Here is a 19,868-nt window from a genome sequence, read left to right as displayed (position 1 = left end):
ATTACACATTACCTCACTCTTCACTGATAATTAGCAATTAATTTACATAACTGTCCCACCAAGACCATTATTTGAAGACATGGCCTTCCAGAGAAACAGGTAGCTGAGAGAAACACCACTTGGATAATGAGAATAATTTAGGGCATCAGTTTCATGTTATTGGACATCATAGTTTTCTTACAACTTTGCAAACAATTGGAAAATGCACACTCAATGTACCAACTTCTGCAAGTTGGCTTAAGAGGAACTGGACTCCGGAAAACTGTTTATCCTCATGTTTGAGGAAGGAGGATCTTGCGCCTAAAGCATGGGACGGGGAGTCAGGAGACCCAAGGTTCATCTCGGGTTGTAGAGAAAGTGATGTTTAGTAGTTACAACAGTAGCCTAGGAAGAGAACACCAGTTTCTACTTGCAACTTTACTACTGACTTACTGTGTGATGTTGGTCAGGTCTCTCTCCTCTCTACCTTACACTTCCTATCTGCAATACCACCTCAAAGGGTGTTGTAAAGATTAACTAATGTTTGTAAAGTGCTTTGAGACCTTTGGATGAAAGGTGCTACAGAAGTTGTGGTGTATTACACTGGCTTGATTAGAATCAGATGAAGTGTGTGTGACCATTCCCGTACGCTTTAGCTCCAGTGTTGAGGACAAGCTTTAATGAGCTTTCAAGATAATTAGACACTCATCTAGGCAAAGGAAACAGGCAAAATTATTAGAAGTGTTGTGATTTGTGGACTTCCAGTTGTGATTGATGTCCCCTTCCTTGAACTTATGTTAATGACCAGTCCCTTTCAAGCTCTTCGCCCCTTGTTGGTAAGTATACAGATTAGTACTCAGCATGTTTAGCCAGCCTGGGGCTTTCAATTCAGCGTATAAAAGAAACTGAAGTAGCAGACAGTTTTGGAGACTATGGCTCTGTTGATTCTGATTTAAGCAGTTTAGTGTCAGCTGTGTATTGCTGCCCAAAGCCATCAGAGGTTGGTTAGTAATTTCCTGGGGCAGTGAATGGATGCTTTACATATTGGTCTGAGTCACTTGTCACTCTTCAGTAAGATTCTCCTAATTTGCCGCCACATAGAAAAACTAGAAAGAGGCCTGGCCAGGGAGATTCTCATCATTCTTTTGCCTTATTAGGCTGTTGACTTGATTTTGTTTGGTGAGACTGAAGCTAACTTGGAGGAGGAATGACAGCAGGAAGTGGCCTTTGGAGAAGCGAGGGGAGTGGGGGGGATGGAGTCTAGGGCAGGCAGCACCTAAACAAAAGCTGCTGCTGTTTTCGTGCTCCACCTCTCAGAATGACTTCAGTCTTCCATCTTTATAACAGATTCTTGTGACAGCTCAGATTAGGTTCGATGTAAGATTGTCTGGGCAGAGCATTTTCAATTTTGATAGTTTAGGTAACCTGCCTGCTTGAACAAAGCCAATTCTCTCCACGCAGGGAAAGAACAGTTCTGAACAGTTTGAGGCAGCCATAAACCAGCCTGATCGCAAAATATCGTACACAGATACCAATAATTTTACAACTTTCTCTTCAGATTTGTTTCTGAGAGCCCACAGTGGTTATGTATTAAACTAAATTTGATAGACGAACCTAACCTCTCAAACGCTGTAGAAGCTTTAACAGAAAGCTTAAAAGCTTTTGCATTGCTGAATAACTATTTTAGACAAATCATCCAAACCTAAGAATGAAAGTGTCATTCATGGGGTACCTTAGTAAAGAGAACTTTCAGGTTACTGGAAAATGGCGCAATTATGTAATATGCAGAGCTAATGTCAAGTCTCACACTTAGCTGGGAAGAAGGAATTAACCCATCTAATATCTGGATTGATGAGGATTTTAAAATAGTGAAGCTGTATTATTTGAACAGGCTGAGTTTTGAGAACTCAAGGGTAGGACAAGAAATCAGCTTAGTTTGCAGCTAGGAAGTTTCACATTAGATATTAACTATCCTTAAGTTAAAGGTTTTCTTAAGCATTGAACAGATTACCTAAGGAAGTTGGGGAATCCCTGTCATTGGCAGTTAAGAACTTGTTAAGCATACACCTGCCAGGGATGGTCTAGGGATGCCTAATCCTGCCTCTGCACAAGGGATGGACTAGGCGACCTCAAGATCCTTCCAGACCTACATTTCTAAGATTCTATGAGGGTCAGTCAATTAGGCAATAGGGCTATTCCATTAGCAAGGATGCTTCACCATAAATATACAGGATCTACAACAGGCTGTGTGGCGTTAAGTGACATAGGCTAGGGTTGAGGTGGGCTGATGTTTTCAGAGCCTTCCCTATGAGCATATTTCCTACTTCTTCAAGGTTTTTGTAACCTCTTCCCCTCTCCACAGTTGATACACATTTTTATGCACAGCCTGACTGCATCCGCAGTCACCTGTTCGTGGCCATTTGCTATTCTTCCTCACAAGAAGACTCTGCAATGTCTTCAGCCTAGGAAGCTTGAATCCACAGGCTCTTATGAGCTCAGACATGCCCACGTGGGTAGCCTGCTGGCCAAGTCACTTAGCAAGTTTATTCTTGTATCTAGCATTTAAGTGGCACTCATTACAATGTTGCAGATTCCACCTCCCTAGCCTATCAGCAGAGATGTAGCGGAGCCGAGAGATACAATTAGGGGTTTCAGAGCAAAGTCTTTGGAGGCAAAAGGGCTGAGATTTAACTTACAGGTTCTCAGCTGAATTCTTACAGGTTTAATGCTGCTCTCTTAAAAAAATTAAAATATGAATATTTAAAGGGAAAGATTTTACAAGATCCATGAAGGTTGGGAGAAAGCACATTTATAGTCACTTTACTTCTGGCTAAATGCCTGAGCATCCATTACTGCAAGGCAGCAGTGAATTTTGGTATTGTATGCTCTCGCAATGGGAATGTTTTTCATCCAAAGGAGAAGCCATAACCATTGAAGATGACTCATACTATACAGTCTAATAGAGGTAATATGTATTGTATATTCCAGTTAGGGATGAACGGATGTCTGAACCAACACACCTCTTTCAAACCTTGGTATGCTTGCTTTGTCATTTGATGACTTAATTACCAGTTAGAGGCATAGAAGCAGACATTCAGAGCTGTTAAAAGTTTATTTTTGTGCTTCCAAATTCTCAGCATGTCCAATCTCCCTCAAGATTTTTTTTAGTGGCAGATTTCTAGATCTAAATATAAGTTTGCCCCATTTATGTCATGGGAAATTAAGGTAATTCTCCCCTCCCCCAAAAAGCCAAAAGTGTTAAAATCAGTATACAACAGCAATTTAAGCCTTAGCAATCTTGGGTTCTGAAATAAACTACATCCAAATATATGCTGCAAAGCACTATGGAAAGATAGCTGAATATTTAATTCAAAGCTATCAAAGATTTAGTAGAATAGACTATTGGAGTTTTCTCCAGAAAGCATAGGATTGATATATTAGCACTTTACTAATTCACATTATTGGACAACTCACTGCAAATTGGTGAATTTTGTTCATTTTAATGACAATTTGCAACACGAGATACACTGTTCACTATTTTGACCCATTCACACTGCTGATCTTACCTGGCAATATATTAGTAAATGCTTTAGTACACTCAGTAAAAAATGAAGTGCCAGTAACCCAAGACCTAACTACAGTGACTCTGCTATTCTAGATCTTGGCTGTGAAGTGGGGAAACTGCCATTTTGTGTATAAGAAAGGTTTCACTGTGTTTGACCAGCAGAGAACATCGAGTCTTAAATGAAAAGTCAACATGAAATCCTGAAGCTATTGTATTTAGATGCATAGTACTGAACAAGACAGACAAAAACAGCATTTCGTCTCTTCAACGAAGGTATAGTGCACATTATATGCATTTTATGGACACCATCATATTAATCCCCTGGCCTCCATCCAACTGATTCTTTTTCTAGATCTGCTCTAGTCCATACGAAATATCCTGGGGAAGTTCCGTAGTCTGTGTTGTACAAAGGGTGACCAGACAGCAAATGTGAAAAATCGGGACAGGGCTGGGGGTTAATAGGACCCTATCAAAGAAAAAAGTCCCGATTTTATAGGGACAGTCCCGATTTTTGGGTCATCTGGTGATCCAAGCTGTAGAGGTCACACAAGATCATGGTGGTCCTTTCTGGCTTTAGAATCCATGAATAATCCCCTTTTCCAGAGAGAAAGTGAGCTACAGAAAGGATAAGTAAACTTCCCAAGATCAGAGCAATTACTGGTGGAGCTGGGAATAGAATCTAGATCTGATTGTGCTTTTACCACAAGAACATGATTATAATAGCTCCCATTCCTTCTGACTGGTATCCAGCCTATTTGATTGAAACAGATATGTACATAATCCTGACTCAAATGAGTCAGTGAAGCGTTTTTGTATTATAAAACCCCCAAAGTCACACTTAAGATGCGTCCCACCAACTTCATGCAGGATTCTTCTAATCCCATTTATTACTGTTTGGCTCTCTCATGGTCAAAGTTACTCCAGACTTAATCAATGACTTCAACACCTAAGCCTTGCAACCAATTTTACATCACCACTTAGGCTGACATACCATTCCATTCCATGTACTTTCACTCAACTCCTTTCCCCTCTTTCCTAGCTCCTGTTCTTACTACTTCTCTGGTTTTATTTTACTGTGAATTTTGTTGCTCACGATTGCTCTGGTGTACTGGCTAGTTAATAAAAGCAGGATTTTTAAAGAAAATTTTTGCGACTGTCTCAAGACTTTTCAGCTGAGACCTCATGAGACCCATTCTGATAACATTTGCTTGAACAGCAGGTCAAAGTTGTCCTTCAGGGAATTTTAGAAGTAGTTCCTCTATAAGCGAGATTGCTATTAAAGCTGAACTACAGGACTAGATGTACTAATAAGCAAGTTTAGATTCAGTTCCCACAAGGGAAGAAGTAGGCTGATCGGTCACTTGATTTGCTGGCAGTTGTTTTCTTCCCCAATTCAATGGTGAGGCTTTGTTTCTTCCACTGCAACAAACTATTGAATAGCAGCTAACATTGCAGAAGATGAGAACCTTCATCAAAACAAATGGAAAAAGAGACTCAGCTCTGGGAGTATTCAAACCTGATCCTTCTAAAAAGCTGTTCTACCTGTCCTGTGAACTGATGCTGTTCTTAAAGTCTGTTGCTGTTGCTATAATGTCCTTACATGGTAAAGAGGCTCAGACTGGTGACAAAGTCAAAGGAAGGAGACAAATTTATGACCCTTCTGTTGTAGCCACAGAGAATTCAGATTCATTTGCAGTGACGTGCATACATCAGTTTCTCCAATAGCTTGCTTAGCAATGCAGTGGGATAATGTTTAATTAACCACTGTGAAACTTGTAATTTCAGGTTTGCTGTGCACCTTGACCATGACAAGTGGCCCATCCCAGTTATCTTGAGAGAACGTGTTACCCTCATTTTCTTCAAACAAACTCCACTTATAAGGAAAGGAAACCAAGAAAAACAGATGGAGACTTTCAAGTAAAGTATCAGAGGGTAGCCGTGTTAGTCTGGATCTGTAAAAGCAGCTCATGCTCCAAAACGTCTGTTAGTCTATAAGGTGCCACAGGATTCTTTGCTACTTTCAAGTAAGATGATCATGTGCAGGAATTCTCTCCTGAATTGACTGAAGTTTTGTTTATATAAGTAACAGACACCACAGCTCACTATTATGTGCACTAGACGCTGTCATTCTAACAGAGATCATTTGAGAGTTGCATCCTTTCCAACACCTTGAAGAATTAGAAAAGTTACTGAACAGGAGAGAATGAAAACCTTTTATCATTTAAAAGGGCAGGGCTGGAAGCATTCTGCCCCACAATTAATTTGCAATAAGCCACTTACCATAGAAGTTTACTGCTGTATTGCTACAAGGGGTATCTATGACTCCAAGAAATCCCACAAAGTTTTCCATTCAGCCATCCCTTCATCCAAGTCCTCTCATTCAGAAGAAATCTTAAAATCAGGGGAGTTTCATACTATATTTAAATCCCAACTTCAGCACCAAAAACATTGAGTCTGCAAATTCACACAGGTGCATTACCAGGCTTGAAAGCCTTAGCCCATGTCCAGACTAACCCGCGGCATCGGCGGGTTAAAATCGATTGCTCGGGGATCGATATATCGCGTCTAGTCTGGACGCGATGTATCGATCCCCGAGCGCGCTTACATCGATTCCGGAACTCCATCAACCCGAACGGAGTTCCGGAATCGACATGGAGAGCCGCAGACATCGATGCCACGCCGTCTGGACGGGTGAGTACCTCGATTTTAGAAATTCGACTGTGCGTATCTAAAATCGATTTTAATACCCTAGTCTGGACGTGGCCTTAGACTTGGTCTATATTAGCAATTTATGTCGATATAACAGCATAACTTAGGACTGTGGAAAAGTCCACATCCCTGAACAACAGTTATACTGATCTAGCTAGCTCCCTGACAGGACGACTTCTCCCACTGACATAGCTACTGCCTCTCAGGGAGGTGAATTACCTACACTGATGGGAGAAGCCTTCCCGTCAGCAGAGGCAGTGTCTTCGCTTCAGCCTTTTAAGTGTCGACAAGCCCTTAGCCATCTCAGTAAGTGCTCTCTGAAGTGACCCAACAGCTCATATGAATATCTATTTTCAATTCTACAGCCTTCTATTTTTTGTATTATGGTAGCATCCTAGAGGCCAGGGTCACACTGCTAGATGCTGTATAAAGACAGCCTTTTGTTGTGTTTTTTTAATCGCAATGTAGGTAGAACTTGGTGAGTTTTCTCCAAGATTATAACTAAAGATTTTCAAGGCTATCTAAAATCTAAAATAATCTGGATGCCCAATTATTCCCTAGGCAACTTGGAAAGTTTCAGCCTACAATTTCATAACCCTTTCCCATCCTCTGTCACAGAAAGCATGTGACAAGTTTCAAGTTAATGATACTAATGTAACATGAATTTTGGATCTGTTTTATATCTTCCTGTTGCAGGACCACTACCAGAACAGCTACTTACTGCATCTTTTAAATAAAGCATTTGATTTAACTCTTTATAGCTACAACAGAGTACTAGTATACACCTCTATTCTCCTTCCTAGTTCACTACTAACTGAAAATTCTTATTCTCCAAACAAAAAGAGAAATGCTCATTGAGTGAAGTTATTTTTCTAAGAAAAAAGTGAATTAGGTTGACAGACTGTATTTAAGTTATACTGCTCCCACTTTTCCTCCTCACTGAAAGAGGTCTTACAACTCTCTTCACCCCTGACAGTCAAGAGATGAGATCCCTAATACAGTTGTCAGAAATGGCCATCTTGCTTACTTGGCTACATCTTCAGCCAAGGCTCAAGAAAGTCTGTGTAAACAAATGGCACTTGCACGCGTTCAAAGTCTAATTTGATATTTGTTTGTGCAGGAAATGTATTTCTGCCAGTAGAGTGAAAAGCTTGCAGCTGACAGAATGTCTACACTGAGTCTAAGCCACCCACCTCCCTGAACGATGGTAGGTAGCTTGACAGAAGTATTCTTCCATCAACATAGCTGCGTCTACACTGGGGATTACAGCAGCATAGCTATGACAATTAGGGATGTGGATTTTTCACTCTCCAACCAATGTAGCTATGTCAATCTAGTATAGACCAGCCCTGACTTGCCTCCCTAAATGTAACAGCACAACATAAGGTTACACAGGTGTCAACCATCTGATTTGGCCTGCAGAACCTTTACTACAGATCCAGAGGGAAGAATCCAGCTTGACTCTCAGATCCCTGTTAGCAGGGCAGGATATTAGAAAATGTTTTTTACTTGTGAACAAAACATATCTGATTTGGAAACACTGACAAAAATGGAACTCCATCAGGCCATTTTTTCAGACTTGAGTCATGCTTTAAACTATGAACTTTCCCACCCCCCAAAACGCCCCACACAGATGGTACTTGGTAAGGCATATAATGTGAATTGAGCAAGACTGAGGCATTTCTTTTAACACTGGCATTACAATAAGAAGCATGTGTCCCCACTGTAACCATGAAGTGAGGCAAAAGGAATTTGAGCCAACTGGGAATCAGATATCCTTGTTACAGGTCCTAGTATATAGACAGGTGCCATGTGGAGTAAAATGCCATTAGTTTTCTACTAGGTACGCAGTCATACCACAAAGCATTCAGCAGATCAGTCGCATCATAAAGCTAGCTATTAAGCCCAATACTTGCCAACTCCTCTAATAAAGCAGATGCATTATGTGTGGTGGAATAATAAGCTGTTGCTTTGTTTAATATTCACAATCCTCTCTTATGCATTTAGAAAGTAACCCATTATACAGTTCAAGTCGTTCTTATTGCTAAATATGAACTGTTGTAATGCCCTGAGAAGGATACGCCTAGTGAAACCTTGTACATCTCATCTACCCTCTCGGGCACCGATACCATAGTTGACGGTTTCCAACATTTGTATGGATCACTATATTACACTTGCTCGCCAAGCTGTATGGGACATTGAGGCTCAAAGCAAAAATGCAGTCATTGTATGAGCACGATTCGTCAAGATTGAATTTCAACATTCTTTCAAGACTTTGGCATGACGATTGCAAACATAACTGCTATTAAGTGTCCAGCATACCTTTGACACGAGGACCTGTTTTACTGGCAATAGATGAAGATATGTGAAGACAGTACAATGAGGATTATCCACTATTTAAAACAGGCAGTGTGTAACTTCTTCCAGAGAGAATGGTTCAAAGATCAATCCTCCATGCATTAAGATTTCCTATGGCCTGATTCTTTGAGGTGCTAAGCACCCCTAGATCCCATCAAAGCCAATGGGAGCTGAGGGTGCTCAACAAACTGCAAGATTTTCCATCACCCAGAACTCTTTTATAGCTGAATGTTTTTAAAGAAAGACTGAGAATCTTTAACAGCTGAACAAGTAGCCATTCCTACATCATATTTATACTCTCAGAAAACCATTATGAAACAGGCCTGGTGAGGCAAGGAGCAGAAGAAACAGAAATCCCTGCAATTCTATGACTGCTAATGGAGAAGGGAGTTCACAATCTCTTCATTCTTTATGTAAGTCCTAGGTTCTTTGTCTGGAGTACAGTTTGTGTTTATTTCAATGTACTCTTCTCTTCAGAAGTTACACATATATACTTGTTTCAATCTGGCAAATGCCCTATCGATGCAGAGTGAGAAAGCACAGTTAGGTAAGGTAGTTACTAACAATAATCCTTCACAAACATTTGCTCGTACACAGCACAGCATCACAGACTAAATAATGTGGTGTTTGTAACTTAGATGCCAAGTTGAGACAATACAAAAATGAAGCCACCTTCAGAATGAATGGGATGTTTACGTTCTGGATTTGGTCCAAACGAAGTTTAAATCATGGTTACAAGACAACCTAATAAAGACTGAATCATTTGCATGCCCTTCAAACCAGCTCAAGGACACAGGTAGCTTTTGTACAAAAACAGTACGTATTCAAGCCTAAAACCTTGGAAACTAAATCCAATGTTACACAATTTGGATTTACAGTCCAAGCTCGTGGAAGAACAAGAAAACCAAGTTAACTTGTTGGAAAACACTGAGGCCTGTTTTACTTTGCTTTCTAGCATAGCAAAGGAGATGGCTTCCACTAACTCACTCAAAGATATCATCTTCTTGTGAAAACAGCGATCTGTCCAACATCAACACCACAGGAAATAAGTGTGTGGAACATATGGCTATGATATACATTTCCATTAAGGCTGAACACTGGCACTCATTTGCTTTTTGTTTGCTCGTGTTTGGAAAACGATTCAGAGGATGCAGACAGATTCTGCCCTGCTGTTAATGTCACATAGCTGAGATTCCAGCACAGAAACCCTAGAGACTGGACACATACCAGCAGTAAAACCGCAACTGTTTGGATGGCTTGTATACGCACACAGATATACACCTATTCAATACCAGTGAAATGGCCTTATGTAGTCTTCTGCTGAACTGTAACATCCCTTGCCCTTTCACTACAGGAGTCAGTATTCACACTGAACAACGTATTAACCCACTGTAAACCCTGTAACAGGACAGTTTTCTTTCTAGAGCATGCTGAAGTGTTTAAATGTCAGGGACTTCCTGTGGTGTTGCAGTGTTTGCTGGAATCTAAGTTGCCCTGTGGCCTGTCACTGCCATTTCTGCTTCTCCTTCTAGTTCAGACACATGACTGGGTTCAGTCTAGCATGTTACCAGTATGGAGGAATTCATTAGTGCAACCCACCCCTCAAACAAAAACAGATGAGATATTTGTTAATGTGCAGCCCCACGGTTGAAACATGAGTCAGAAGCAGGGAGCTGCAACACAAAGTGAATTTTCCATAGCCACTCAGAGCAATTAAGACATAAGGCAGGTATCATGATCTGATTGCCACCTTTACTACATACCTCACCAGCCTTACTACAAAATATTTGAGTTTCAATTTTACCTTCCCTATATATTTTTTGTATTAGAGTTTTCCCTCACAGGACCAGAGGGCCTTGACGACTTGCATTTCACCATAACAGATGCTTTTTAGTCAAAATTCTTTGCTCAGTAGATGAGATTTGCAGTTTTTCCTCTTTCAAAGAGGAAAGTGACTTCTGAAGAAGAAAGTCTTGGCCACCAAATCGCTGTAAGTGGGCTAACCAGCAGGAAATAAACGAGAAGTCCAACGTACATCAGATCAGCCAGGAGCTCAAAGCCATTTAATTGTTACTGATGCATCAGAAAAGACATAGGAGAAGCCTGTTCCTAGCAAGGAATCAGCAGAAACAATGACCACAGCTCCTTAAAAGCACAGGGAGAAGAGTCATCAAGTGCTATTCTGTCCCTCTGAATGTTGCTCAGCCTTTAGATGTTGAAGAAAGGGGAGTGGGAGGAGTAGTGAACTGCTAGATGACTTGGTTTGCTAGAATCTAGCAAATTCTAGCAGGTGGACAAAGCACTTGACCCTGTGGTTATGTTTATAGTTGCCTAGCTGTCTTGTTTTTCAGTCTTCACTGTTGAATTCACTGGAGCCTTATCTACACTAGGGAATTTTACAGAACATTTCCCAGCAGTGGTGGCACCCATGAGAGTTCCATTGTAGATGTGTTTAATTAATGTGGTGTTAAATTTGATGCAGGCAGAACTTAGGTGGTGGTTATCACTTCAAATATAGGAAATATGAAACCTGCTGATCAATATTGCAAGTTGGTGATTAGAGTTCAGTGATCACACACCAGTGTATGAATTTATCTGACTCAAAGTGCTAGAGTTAAAATAGTGGGGAACAAGTGGCTGAAGGAACTGAAATAATGGAACTAGATCATTCTTTTACTGTAAAGTAAAACATCACAAGTTAAATAGGAAGTCAAAATCTCAAGAGCAGCAGAAAAATGTTTGTTTGCATTTTTCAAGATCAAATTAGCCACTGAATGAAAGTCTATTGAAATGGAAGAGTGATGACTCATCAACCTGGAAATAAGACTTGATGACAACAGCATCAAAACACAGCCATAACAACTCCTATCTGTTCCAAACCTTCCAGTAACTCTTCAATATCAGCTTCCCCTAGAAGTGGTCTATGCTCATCTTTGATACCCCAGAATTGTCAAAAATCAAGTCTGTGATTATGGCATAAAACTGAAAAGGAAAGTCTTGAACTCTGTAAGTTGCAACCTTCCTTGACACTAAAAATCATCATTGTTAATGCAGCACAGAATGAGCATTTAAAGAAATGACTGAAGCACTTCACACTGATATACTACTCCAGACAAATTTGAACTCTCAGGTCCACTACTAACTACAAGTATAGAAATGACATTAAGTAAACTAATAGTATAAGGATTGACATTAATGCAAGATGGTTGAATGGGGGAGGGATAGCTCAGTGGTTTGAGCACTGGCCAGAGATGTGAGTTCAAACCTTGAGGGAGCCATTTGGGGATCTGGGGCAAAAATCTGTCTGGGGACTGGCCCCGCTTTGAGAAGGGGGTTGGATTAGATGACCTCCTGAGGTCCCTTCCAACCCTGATATTCTATGATTCTATGAACATGACCAACAAACCAATAATAGCTGAAAGCATGTTTCTGCTTCATGTTACCAATTCTGTGGCTCTCTTCAAATAAGTGACCAAGTAGCTAAGGGGACGATGTCAAGAATACAGAGAAGTGTATGGCAAGTGGTCTTTGCCTTTTGCTCAGACACCAATAAAATGAAAGCGAGTTTCTGTTGTGTGGGTGTTCTGGCATGCTATTTAAGCTTCACTAAGAAATTAAAACAACCTAACTGTTCTAATGCATATTATGCACGTGCTCTGTAGGCATTAGTCCTCACCCCACACAAGGAAGTTTGGTATTATCATCTTTTTAAGGACAGGTAACCTGAGGCAAAGGTTTAGCATTGCTCAAGGCCACACGGTGAGCCAGTGGCAGAATCCATTCTTGGCTCCCAGTCCTGGGCTCAATCCACTACATCAAACTGCCTCTAATTTTTGTATAACACTTTGAAGTAAACTGCTACACAAGTGCTAAGCATTAACATTCAGTTGTTCCAAGCATTGTGCTGCAAGAAAAAAACTGAAAAGGGCACACAGCAAAAGTATTTCAGTAAGTTAGATGCTGAGTTCTTGGTTTTATGGTCTTGATGAAACCACTGGTTAAGAGGCTTATTCTGTACTGATGTAGTTAAATACAGCAAAGATTTCTTTGAGAAAGAAGCAGGAACTATCTTTGGGAGGGTCAAGGGATTTTTTTTTTTTTAAACTAGATTAGCCTTTGAGCAGACTGGAATTTAAAACTGCTGCTTCTACTGTGAAATCAGTGAACCTTGTACTTCCACTAGCATGCCAATTTAAACACAACCTGCAAGAACATTCAGCATTTCTTTACTGAGCAAACCTGGCCACCTCAAGTGAAGATCAGGAGACAGTTTTCCTAGGTGCATCTTGGTAAATTACATTAGGTTGCTGAAATACAAGCACGCTCAGGCACATGTTAACATTAAGACTACCCAGTGGTGTTGTAGCCATGTTGGTCCCAGAATATTAGAGAAACAAGGTACTGGAACAACTTCTGTTGGCGAGAGAGACACTTTCAAGCTTATACAGAGCTCTTCTTCAAGTCACTTGAAGGAGGCCCAGAAGAGCTCTGCGTAAACACTAATAAAAGATATTACCTCACCCTCCTTGACTCTAACATTAAGACTAAGCAGTTTCATTATGATTATAATGATGCATACAAATGTCTAAATATGACATGGATCAGAGGGGTAGCCGTGTTAGTCTGGATCTGTAAAAGCAGCAAAGAGTCCTGTGGCACCTTATAGACTAACAGATGTTTTGAAGCATGAGCTTTCGCGGGTGAATACCCACTTCGACGGATGCATCCGACGAAGTGGGTATTCACCCACGAAAGCTCATGCTCCAAAACGTCTGTTAGTCTATAAGATGCTACAGGACTCTTTGCTGCTTTTAAATGTGACATGTTGATACATAGATAGATAGATAGATACATAGATAGATAGATAGATACATATATATATACCCTTCCCCTCACCCCACCCCTGAACAGATGGATGGAACAGATAGAGCTGAAAATTAGCGTCAATTCAATCCTGCCTGTTATACATACCTTCTTCAAACCTCCACAGATTACAAGATTCAGCATCATCTACAGGAATAAGAATCTGACTCTTCACCAGTTCAGATGAACAGGTCAAACATTTCAGTTACCGCTCCTGAATCTGACCACTTGCTAGAGATTTTCACATGCAGCAAAAGTGCATGGTTTTCAGGTTTTAAATTGTTTAACAGAAGACAATGAAAAAATTGTAAGAAAATCCCTGAGAACAGGCATCTGACTAAATGTAGTGAGTTTCAAGTTTTTAGCAGGTACTATACTATTTAAGTTTCTCCACACAGAGCTCTGCCCACGTACAATTCAGAACTGCTGCACTGTCAAAGCCCTTTATTTTGGTCCTGCCACTATCCCCAAATTTCTTCCAATTCACCTCATCCTTGATTTTCAGTGCTCCTTATTATTCTTAATGCACTCAGTCCCCACAAATCCCTACCACCAAATAGCTCTAGTGAGGCAGCTCAAACTGTATATCCCCATTATTTCAGTCCTAGGCACAAGTGCACTGTGTGATAGTGGACAAATATCCATCGAAGTTAGGCCATAAGACTTGTTCCACCTCATTTTAATCAAAGGTGACACCAGATCTCCAAGCACAAGCTCAAAGCAAAAGTAAATGTAGTTTTTCTCCAGGATTCCGTCTTTCCACAGCTGCCAGAAAGCGCAGCTCTCAAACACTAGCTTAACACTTGTTTGTGATTTTCCAAGCACAAACATTCCAGCTATTTTAGAAGCACCGACTATTTTTGTAAAAGGAAGTATTAGCTACATTTTGTTATCACCTCAATGTTTGCGTGAAACCTGCAGCAACATGCATTGAAATTTGGTAAAAATGAGATGAGATATCTAAAGGGGGAAGGGTTGGGTACCTTTAAGCAATGCACTAAACTTTCAGAAGTCAGTACAACAGCCAAAATAGCATGCAATACTATGTATAAGTCAGTATTTTCATTACCGTATGGTGTGAAAATGAAACACTAAACTGAACAGTTCAAATATCAGGATCGCAGTGTTCACTAAACTATGAAGTGTCAACCGCCCCTCCCCATTTCTTGGGCTTATATCAGTCTAGATCAGTGGTTCTCAACCGAGGGTACATGTACCCCTGGGGGTACACACAGGTCTTCCAGAGGGTCCATCAACCGGTCTAGATACTTGCCTAGTTTTACAACAGGCTATATAAAAAGCATCAGCAAAGTCAGTACACACTAAAATTTCAGACAGTGGCTTGTTTATACTGATCTATATAAGAAAATGCAAGTACAAGTACAATATTTATATTCCAATTGATTCATTTTATAATTATAAAATAATGAGAAAGTAAGCAATTTTTCAGTAATAGTGTGCTCTGACACTTCTGTATTTATGTCTGATTTTGTAAGCAAGTCATTTTTAAGTGAGGTGAAACTTGGGATACACAACAAATCGGCCTCCTGAAAGCGGTACAGTAGTCTGGAAAGGTTAAGTGCCACTAGCCTAGACAGTGCTCTGACATTCCCCATCCATCACCATAGTTCTCTTAGGACACTCTCTTAACATGGTCCTAACTGAATTAAGCATCTAAAATATATATAGGGAGAGACAAAGTAACTTTAAAAAAAAACAACCACCCACATTTAAGGCCAAGTCAGTCATTCTATGACCTCTCATCTTTTACTACCTGAAACAAGCTACTGCCTGATACTGCCTATATGAACAGGGCCAAACTGTGTCATCTCATGATCAAGGCTCTATCATGTTATAACAATCATCCGGCTTGGTCAAGTCTCACGCTGGTTTCCCAACACCAAGGCCTTGTCTGCACTGGGCTTTAACCGCATTTGAAAACAAAGCCTGGATCTGGTTTAAACACGGTTCCAAACATGATCTGAGCTGCATAAATGGAGCCAGAGTGTCTAAGGCCTGATGTCCAGTAAGCCCTACTACACATGCAGTTATACAAGTGTAAGGCTGCTTACAGTAGTATGGCTTATATTGGTAACCTGAGCTGGTATAAGCAATTTCATACCTATATAACTACATCTACTTTAGGAGGATTTTGCCAGCTTAACTATGCCAGCATTACTAAAATCAACAATTCTTTCTAGTGTAGGTTTGCTCTAAGATAGCTGTCAAAAAATGTTTGACTGGAAACATGACTTGGAGAACTGATTTGAGAGTCTGGTTCTGTCCACACCAGTCAATCCATATTTGAAGCCAGTTTAGCTGGAATAGTGGTTCAAAGCCCAGTATCAACAAAGCCTTGAAGGATGAAGTTTTCTTATCACACAATTCTTGGAGGAATTGAGATGTATTTAAAACAATTTCCAGCTGATTGCAGAGCTGTAGCCCTATTTCAAAAGGTGACTCTGCTTGTTTCATATCATAGTAAAATAGTTCCAGTAATGTGTGAAGGACAAATGAATCCGAGGGAGAGAATATGGGACGGGCTTCATGAGATTCTACATCATGGAAATCACACACCCTGAAACAGCATTAATAGCATTCTCCCACGAGACCAGCAGCTAAGGTGCCACGTCGCAGTGATAAAACCTTTAGCCAGGTGTTCTAAGTGGAACAAAGCTGTTATTCAATGTTTGAGAGGGCAGAATCTTTTCTTAATAGTAATGCATCAGCATGATTTAAAAGTGAGCCATTTGCACTATCCCCCAAAATATGGAAAAATCATTACCGATGTGCGTCGGCTTTTACACACTGTTGAAACAGTCCACTGGCTATTTTTAAAATCTCTTTGGTCTGATTTCAGCCTAAACTCACAAAGCTTGACAGCACAGACTTGTTACATAGTTTTGACAAACACATACTTGTTACATTTAGAACAAAATACTCCCTTTGAAAGTTTCTTCTCTTGCCAGCATGGAGTCTAAAAATTCCTCCACCTCCTTGAATTTTGCTCTGATAGTCTTAGCTCTGTCTTAAATAGCATGCAATTAAGATAATTAAACAAAATAGCAGATGGCCACTTTGAATTCTCCGCTGCTTGCCTAAAGAAACAAATCTGAAACACAACACAAATAATCTTCAAATTATTAACCAACATGAATCCAAAATCAGCTATAGGTCAGAGCGCTCAATGTATTACTATATTTCCAGGGTTCTGGAAAAACTGGCAGGGAAAATGGCACATATTCTTCACAATCAATTGAGTCTTGCAAGCAAGGTGTTGCCCTGTTGGGATGATAGGATTTTGTAATTACCAGAGTCCTCTATGACTTGAAGTGAGAGAGGATAAGAGATGTGCCCTACCCAGCTTTGTGACACTCCCAATAGAAAATTAGATGAGGTTGGGGGAGGGAGATCAGGTTTATGTAAGAACTCAAGTGTCAATACTGCTGCAGTCCTAATAGTTCCTGGATTCAGTTGACTGAATTCACAGTTGCAGTCATTTCAAGACAGGACCTGCTAAATTTAAGGGTGTAGCTTTGTAAAATGGGTTCTCACTCAAATATATCCTCTCATCCTGAAGAATGCAAAAGCTCCATGAATTGCAAGTGTCACACACACACACACACACACACACACACACACACACACACACACACACACTAAAATGCGTGCATAGTTTTAGATGCATGGGCACAAAAAAAGTGCCTGAAGCCCAGAGCTCAGCCATGTGTGAATCTGACAACAATTACCCCAATATACCTCTAAACTGAACAAACCAGAGAGGATTTTGATGCCATCACAGAAAATTTAGTCCACCCAAGCAAATATTTCCAAATCACAAGCCACAGAAATGGAAGGAAGGATTCCTGCAACCCAGCAGGGTTCACAGAACCACATCAGTTATTGCCAGCAGACATACAGCTGCCCTCAGGAGTGATTATAAGAGGCAGGGTAACTGAACCTCAGCAGTTTTATGGCTGTCCATGGTTGACCACATGCCTATTAATGAATGTCTGTGCATTATAGCGTTTTTGTACGCGCAGCCAGAGATCACAATAGGTGTATTTTTATATATTAGTATAGATAGCTGGTGCAGCAGCCAAGACCTTGGCTGAGTGGCCAGTCAGTTTTTACACAAAACTATTTAGACATACAAGGAAAGCATACAGACTGGAGCTTTCACCTCCATGGTCACTCCATTGCTGGCTCTCTCAGCTGACCAGACAAGAGCAAGGAAGGAAACTCAGCCAGTGGGGAAGACTGCTTCAAAGGGGCAGTTGAGAGCCACTGTGCAGCAGGAATATCTGACAGAAGCTCTAAACAGAGCCACTAATTCCACAGGACAAGCGCTCCCAGTGGCTCTGCAGCGAGATCAGTAATTAGGAAGCTTTTCCCCAAGGAGATTCCAGGGAGGGGGGTTGGAAAACAGGCACTTCCCTTCCAGGGCTCTCAGCATTCCCCACCCATGGTAGATTACTCAAAGGGGAGCACCTCAAAACAGGGACTAGGAATCTGTTCTCCACCCAACATCACATACATTTCAACCTGCCCCACCCAACCCCATGACTCCTGCTTCCTCCTGCAACCAACACCAACTGACACCCTGACCCACCCCATCCCCTTCCATTTTCCCACAAGCACCCATGCTCTCCATTACATTCTGCACGACCACCCGGGAGCAAAGCCCATTTCCCCTTTGTGCCTCTCCAACCCCTGTCACCCTGAGCGGATGTTTCTCCAGACTAGGTTCAACAGCAGGTTCTCATTCCCAGCAGAGACCCCTTTCCTACCCCCACTCCTCCTGAATCTCCCTCCTACTCAACACTGTTGCTTCTCCCAGGTCACAGCCCCCCAAAGTCAGCAACAAGCACCCTCCCCCCAAGACCAAGCTCTCTCTTCACCTGCCTGATGTCTCCCAAGGCAGGGTCCAGTAGCAGGTCCCTAACCCCCAACCAATCCCCTCCTAGAGACTCCCAGAGTCCCTTCAAACCAGGCCACCCCTGCAACCCCAGAGCACTCCCCAGCCCCCCCCCACCCAGAGCCCCCTTCAGCCCGAGTCCCTCCTTCCCAGGCCTCCCCCTTTAGCCTCCCCACACCCCCTCACCCCAACCACCCCACACCCGACCCCCGTCTCCTCAACTCCTTCAGACCCCCAACCTCAGATCCCTCTCCCCCGACCCTCCCCCCAACCTCAGCCCCCTGACCCCCTCCACAGACCCCTCCAACCCCTCCCCAGACCCCCAACCCACCAACCTCAGACCCCAGACCCCTCCCCAGACCCCCAGCCCGCCAACCTCAGCCTCACCTCACCCCAACCCCCCACACCCGACCCCCTGTCTCCTCAACTCCCTCAGACCCCCAACCTCAGATCCCTCTCCCCCGACCCTCCCCCCAAACTCAGCTCCCCCGACCCCAGCCTGTCCCTCCCCAGAGCCTCCCTCCAACCTCAGCCCCCTGACCCCCTCCCCAGACCCCTCCAACCCCTCCCCAGACCCCCAACCCACCAACCTCAGACCCCCCTCCCCCGACCCTATTCCCAACCCCAGCTCACCCCTCCCCAGATCCTCTCCCCGACCTCAGACCCCCGACCCCAGCCTGTCCCTCCCCAGAGCCTCCCCCCAACCTCAGCCCCCAGACCCCTCCAACCCCTCCCCAGACCCCTAACCCACCAACCTCAGACCCCCCTCCCCCGACCCTATCCCCAACCCCAGCTCACCCCTCCCCAGATCCTCTCCCTGACCTCAGACCCCCGACCCCTCCCCAGACCCCCAGCCCGCCAACCTCAGCCTCACCCCAACCCCCCCAGACCCCCCTCTCCCCCCGACCCTATCCCCCCACCTCAGCCCCCAGACCCCCTTCTCCTCAACTCCTTCAGACCCCCCACCCCAGCCCGCCCCTGCTCAGACCCCCCCGCCCCACCTTGCGCTGCTGCTTCTCCCAGGCGGGGTCGAGCAGCAGGTCCCGGTCCCAGTCGTCCTCCTGCGCCATGTAGTCGCCGAGCGAGCCGGGCCCGTTGCCGCCGCACTGGTAGGGCTGCCCCGCTGCGTGGTAATCCACCATGTTCGGCGCGGCTCGGCTCGGCTCGGCTCGGCCCGGCCAGCTCCGCTCGGGGGAGGGGCCGCCCCGCCCCGCCCAGTGGCCCCGCCCCCTTCCCCTTGCGCCCGCCCGCCCGCTGCGAAGGATGACCTCACCCAGTCAGCCAGCCTCCAAATCTCATTGCGCAGGCGCTGAACACGCCTTCCCTCCCCCCTCCTCGCGGGACGTCACTGCCTGCTCCGGCCAGTCCCTCGGCCCCCTCTGCGCCTGCGCTCTCTCCTCCCTTTTCTTCTCCCGCCCTCTCGGGGTCTGACTGGGCGGCGGTGCGCCTGCGTCCATCTTTCCCGCTCCCCCCCAA

The 19,868-nt window shown here is 43.2% G+C and overlaps 1 protein-coding gene across 3 annotated transcripts in view; it reads right to left on the bottom strand.

The window, feature by feature from the left end:
• Positions 1-19,580, bottom strand: part of ACTN4 (actinin alpha 4) — a 78,435-nt gene extending 58,855 nt beyond the window's left edge. For 2 of the 3 annotated variants that reach the window (XM_030544392.1, XM_030544393.1), the window contains exon 1: positions 19,394-19,579. In XM_030544392.1, the coding sequence (XP_030400252.1) occupies positions 19,394-19,534 (141 nt within the window). In that variant the 5' untranslated portion in view covers positions 19,535-19,579. Of the gene's footprint in view, positions 1-19,393 lie in introns of all 3 variants that reach the window. The other variant, XM_030544395.1, reaches the window with a different exon arrangement.
• Between the last annotated feature and the right edge of the window lie 288 nt (positions 19,581-19,868).

This window comes from Gopherus evgoodei, unplaced genomic scaffold (genome assembly GCF_007399415.2).
Source record: "Gopherus evgoodei ecotype Sinaloan lineage unplaced genomic scaffold, rGopEvg1_v1.p scaffold_34_arrow_ctg1, whole genome shotgun sequence".
Lineage (NCBI taxonomy): Eukaryota > Metazoa > Chordata > Testudines > Testudinidae > Gopherus > Gopherus evgoodei.
The sequence above is the reverse complement of the archived record's forward strand: the minus strand, read 5'-3'. Positions and strand labels throughout refer to the sequence as shown.